The sequence below is a fragment of the Nelumbo lutea genome, chromosome 3 (genome assembly GCF_056320005.1).
Source record: "Nelumbo lutea isolate HS-2025 chromosome 3, American lotus-T2T, whole genome shotgun sequence".
NCBI classification, from domain to species: Eukaryota; Viridiplantae; Streptophyta; class Magnoliopsida; order Proteales; family Nelumbonaceae; genus Nelumbo; species Nelumbo lutea.
This window is the reverse complement of record NC_142686.1, coordinates 23,554,247-23,559,809: the sequence shown is the minus strand read 5'-3', so window position 1 is coordinate 23,559,809 and position 5,563 is coordinate 23,554,247. Positions and strand designations below refer to the sequence as shown.

The 5,563-nt window shown below is 43.4% G+C and overlaps 1 protein-coding gene across 1 annotated transcript; it reads left to right on the top strand.

The window, feature by feature from the left end:
* The first annotated feature begins 806 nt into the window (after positions 1-806).
* On the top strand, positions 807-2,396 carry LOC148863629 (LOB domain-containing protein 41-like). Its single transcript, XM_088974174.1, has 2 exons — positions 807-1,401; positions 1,486-2,396. Exons 1-2 carry the CDS (start codon positions 1,212-1,214, stop codon positions 2,202-2,204), a joined length of 909 nt encoding a protein of 302 aa, XP_088830300.1. The 5' UTR covers positions 807-1,211; the 3' UTR covers positions 2,205-2,396.
* The last annotated feature ends 3,167 nt before the right edge of the window (positions 2,397-5,563 follow it).

The following is a 5,563-nucleotide window of genomic DNA, read 5'->3' as shown; positions in this document are numbered from 1 at the left end:
CCCTCTCTCACCTGCTTCACCCTCGGATTCTTCCTTATTTACGCACGATTTACCCCCGCAGTCCTTTTTCAATTCTTCGGAGATAAATTGAACAGTAATCGTCCGATCCTTATCAACTACGATCTCATTCGGCGGATGAAATGAAAGGCCCCCACAAGAAACAAAAACATATGGATGAGCTGTATCAAGTGGCTCAAGATTCAAGGTAAATCAGGCCGATCGCACGTGCAGAATTAGATAATCGCTGGCAGCTTACTACTATGGATGGATTCAACGATCCAACATCCAAGTCCCAAGGGAGAGAGAGAGAGAGAGAGAGAGACGTGACGGGGTTTTCAGCTTCTCATCTCTTTCCTCCACCACCATTTCAACCTGCTTCTTTTTTTTTTTTGAACTTTTGGAGAGGACAATCCAAGGTTAACTAGGAGAAGGGACGCTTATTACAGGCTCCCGATCCAATCCAATTGCCCTCCTCTTAAATCATCACATCACATGCTGTACTTTTAACTCGTTTAAATTCAAACTCCGATTCTTTCTACGGCACCTCGACATTACGGAGACAATAGTCATATGCCACGTCAGTCTCATTGTGTACGGAGTTGGTTTTGTGCTATATTTAGCTTTTTAATACTCTAACAACTTAGCCACGTGGATATTCTTTACTGAAAATTAGAAGAAAAAAAAGCAGACCCGATGGAACACGTATTACAGTGGGTGTTTACAGAGCGGGTGAGAGTGGATGGTGGGGCAGAAGGGGGGACCAATTTTCGCCTGTTTGAGTAAAAGAGTGAAAGAGAAAAAAAGAAGGGGTGAAAGTTTTGGAGGTGGGGGGGGGCAGGATACAAAGACAAAAACTTGAAAAAGACGGAGGGGCAGTTTGGGGAGAGACGAATCCAGTAGTTTCCCCCAGCCCCAAATAATAAAACCGGATTCCAACAAGTCTACCGCTATTTAGGAAACCGCTGCGGACCCTTCCTCCAATTCCAAATCCACGGCCCCTCCTTCCCAAACCATCGCTCCCTTAAATACCCCACCCCCTCGCTTCCTTTCTCACATTCGCGCAAGACTTCTCCCTCTCCCAAAAGGACGCAAGCCAAACCCTTGGCTTCTCTCTCGTTCAATTTCTCTCAGAGACATCAAAATCCCCTATCGATCATCACCAGTCAGACCAAGCGGCAGTTATTTTGTTGGTTAACACAACGGTAGTCAATATGAGGATGAGCTGTAATGGATGTCGAGTCCTTCGCAAAGGTTGCAGTGAGAACTGCAGCATCAGACCTTGTCTCCAATGGATCAAGAACCCCGAGTCCCAAGCCAATGCCACTGTTTTCCTCGCCAAGTTTTATGGCCGCGCCGGGCTCATGAACCTCATTAATGCCGGCCCCGAACATCTCCGTCCTGGTAAGCACCACCTCTCTCTCTCTCTCTCTCTCTCTCTCTCTCTCTGTTCAGCTTTACTGAACTTGTTGTCCCATGTTATCACAGCGATATTCAGGTCCCTCCTGTACGAGGCATGCGGAAGGATCGTGAACCCAATATATGGATCAGTCGGGTTGCTCTGGTCCGGAAACTGGCCTCTCTGCCAAGCCGCCGTGGAAGCTGTCCTTAAGGGAAACCCGATCACCCAAATCGCTTCTGAAGCAGCTGTCAGCCCTAGCCCCCCTATGAAAGCGTACGACATACGACATGTCTCCAAGGATGAGAACTGGGCAGCTTCTCAAGACCTTCACAGGGTTAAGAGTCGGAGCCGCTTCAAGCGCTCCGCAGCAAAGCCCAACAAGCCCAAGCTCGTCTCTACTGCTGATTTGGTAGTATCCGAACCGCCTGTTGCCGACGCTACCCCCGTCTGTAACCTGAGGTGGCGCAGGTGTTACCCGGATGGTTTCGAGCGGGCAACGAGTCACGAATCTTCTGGAAGCCACCATTCCGAGCACAACGGTGAAGGGGACAGCCGAGAGACCGACAGCATGTTCTCCGTAGAGACCGTGGAGCACTCCCTTGTGAGTCGATCCGAGCAGCAAGAAGCTGCCCTAAAGACCTCCGATAGCCATACTGATGACAATGAGGTCGAGTTAGAACTCACACTCGGCTTCGAGCCGGTCTCACGTCACCCAAGCGCGAGTCCTGTCAAAGGTCGCAGTGATCTCCACGTGTCAGGCAACGATACGTGTAAGATGGAGCTGGGACTTGATTATGTGGCTTGATTTGCCGTTGTTGTGTCCAGAGATATCCAGTTTTGGCGGTTCAGATCATTCATTTCTCTTTGTAACACAATAAAGCCTCTCTTTAGATCTTGTTTATTTTTCATGTTATTTTTCGTAATTTTTTCTCTCTTTTCTTTTGTTGTTGTATAAACTTGAATATAAGAGAGAGATAAGATGATTATACTCTTGATACACACACGTCATAAAGATCATTTTATCATCTTTTTATACGTTGGACCTAAATTGCGCGGAGGTGTGTGACTGAGTGCTGTATACGAATACGATATTTGCAGCGTGATCTCACGCGTGCATATTAAAATTGCCTAACGTAGTGGTAGAGGAAAGACGAGAGAAGGTGAGTAGGCAACAATAATACCGAAGGCGCCGCAGCGGCAACCGAGAGCGGTACAGTCACTGTGGCATGACAAAGCAGGCACAGATGGTGCACATGCAAAGCCATCGTGGCCATGGGGCCCATACCCTCATGCACCAACAACTTTGGAGGTTGGAGTTCAATGTATCTTTCTTCTTTCCGTCCCTCCCTCCAGTTTATCTTTTCGCTGCAGCCTGCAGGCGTCCGTAGATGCAACTTGCAAATCATGCAATCAGGGATCTACGGGACCCACCTCCTAACACTGGGCCACCCCATGTCTTGAAACGGCACTACACGACCGTGGTTTCGGCCAGTTTTTCCTGGGAGGATGAGTGATTGAATATTGTTAATGCTAAAGCTCGGTGCTATTTTTTATTAATGAGGAGGCAAGTTGCATGCAGAGCCCCCACCCCTTTCTCCCTGTAAAATTTGATTTTTGAAGCAGTGATTAAGGAGGAATGGATAGTGCATGGACGGACGGTCGGTCGGGGAGGGGACCCACCCAGGTCCCAGGCTTTGCAAGTTGCGTCCGGAACAGAGGAAATATCGGAAAGTGGAGCAAGGCACCAAAAGTGGGGTTTCTGGGTGCAGCGCATCCAGACCCCTTATCAAATTCCGGAAAAATAATGCAGTGTCAGGTGCACTGGATACTGGAGCTCTCTCTCTTTCTCTTTCTCTCTAAACATTAAAAGACTAAAACCAGGTGCAGCTGCATATAACCCATCTTTTATTGAATTTGGTACAAGGAAACCCAGTTGGCAACATGGCTACTGTCTAGGGGGGACCTCCCTGGACGGGCACAGTCAATATAGGGATCAACAAATCTATTTGGATGCTTGTTTTTGATTTTGATCCATCACTTCACTTCTTTTGACTGTCATTTGGTGTGGTAGGTTTGGGTTTCATTATTGTGTTTTGCCCACCCACTTGATGGAGGATGCATGCATGGTAAATCTAAATTCCACCTACTTGAACTTAATCCGTCACTTTGTTATCTTTTTAATTTTTTAGTCTGATAATTTTTAGATATGTTTATTGGGCTGAATATTAACATTTCAGTATTCAATATATTGGTGATCTTATCAATCGAGCTGTATGGTATTATATGCATCTCACTAGGTTATATTTGGGTATAAAAACCGGCCAAACCCTGCTTCCAAGAACCAGTGTTTAAAGAATAAGTTATGATCAGCTAAAACTGATCCTTGCTTGAAGCTAAATTTTTAAGCTTCAAAATATCAATTCCCATTAGGGCTGTTCATAAGAATGTCCAACCCGACCAAATTGACCAATCTGGGCCGATCTAATCTGAGTTGGGTGGGTTTTCATTAGTATCGGTCGGTTTCGAGTTGGGAAAATATATAAATCAATATATCGAGTCGGTTTCAGTTTTCTCGTGTGAAAACCAAAACCAACCCGACCCGAATCGAACTATTCTTCTACTAATTTGGTAGTTCCTAGTTTGAGTAGTTTCCTACTTAACTATAACTAGCCTTCTACTAAAACTAGAAGGTTCATTAGGCAATTACAATTAGAATAGGCAATCTATCCTACTTTCTAACTTTCTATGATCTTTTACACCAAATAGGCAACCCGTTAGGCAATTATAATTAGAATTCAATTAGGTGTCCTTTTGTATAGGAGCAAAACCGAAACCGACCCAACCCGACTTAAACCGACCACGTCGGTTTGGCCTATCAGTGGGTCGGTTTCGGTTTCCACCTCGGATAACCTGACCAGGTCGGATCGGTTGGAAAAACCCCAATAAACCAACCCAACCCGACCCGTGAACACCCCTAATTCTCATAGTAGTTTTGATTTAAAAAAAAAAAGGATTTGGTTTCATTAATTTTGCCCACATCCTTATAATTGATTTTTAGAATTATAAACTTTACTAAAATTAATTGAAAGCATGCCAAACACAGCCTAACTCAACTAGATGTTATAGATGAAATGGAATACTTCAGTTGACATAATTTACAGCATAAGAGATATTTGCTGCCTATAAGCTACAACCCTAGTTTGAAATAAAATTCTAACTTCCAATATTGGAGGGTAAATTTCAGAGAAATTTATATGTCCAATTGGGTTTAGGGATTTAATGGTGGTGGTGACGGTACTGATGATGATGTGATTGATTAATATTGTCATATTGTATCAACTTGATGATACTTTTTATAAATCAATTGATATAGATGTTGGTTCTTTTCATTAATTCACAAGTGGGCTAAACCTTATAAAGTCCGCTTGTGTAGGCCATGTGCAAAGAATATAGCTTGCCAACCTAGTTAACTCTATTCCCAAACATGGGGAGCCAAGCCATTACAAAAACCCTACATATGTAGTTGCACAACACTTCCCAAGGCAATTTCTTCTTTTGTCCAGACAGTTTCTCCTGGTAATTAGTGATATAGTGATGTATATGTTTTTTCCTATGGAAGCACAAAATAACTTACCAGAAAAGAAAAAAAAAAAGAAGAAGAAGAAGAAAAGCTAAGAACCACTTAAACGTTTAACATGTCTGGTTTTATTTCACACAAGGAAAAAATAACAAATAATGTCAAAAGTGGCGAGCTATGATATAATCTCAACTCAATTCAATTCAGTCTTAAACCCAACTATTTTGGCCTAAGATATGACATAAGTTCGATGCCTAAATTCCAAGGACCTTTCACGTTGAACGCCCCTTGCTAATCCTTACCTGTAAAATAAAAGGAAGAAGAGGATCCGACATACTCAGGCCCTTGGAGCAAGACGCAACAAGGTACTAGATAATCTGAATTGGGCTTAGATTTGGAGGCTTTTACTGTTACATTTATTGTGTTTAGAAAATAAGCTGAGTTTCTAGTTATAATATTTTCAGCCTCTAACGTTCTCTTATGCATTTAATGCTAATATGAAGGTTGCAAGAGAACCGTTTGATTGATTGAATCATGCCTCAATAGGCCAAATGGTCACCCATTGACTGAGTAGGAGATAGAAATGA

What these genes read in the sequence shown, in the direction of transcription:
- LOC148863629 (XM_088974174.1), top strand. Translation starts at nt 1,212, where the DNA reads ATGAGGATGAGCTGTAATGGATGTCGAGTCCTTCGCAAAGGTTGCAGT. An exon ending in CCCCGAACATCTCCGTCCTG is followed by an intron (nt 1,402 to 1,485) that starts GTAAGCACCACC and finishes ATGTTATCACAG; the next exon opens with CGATATTCAGGTCCCTCCTG.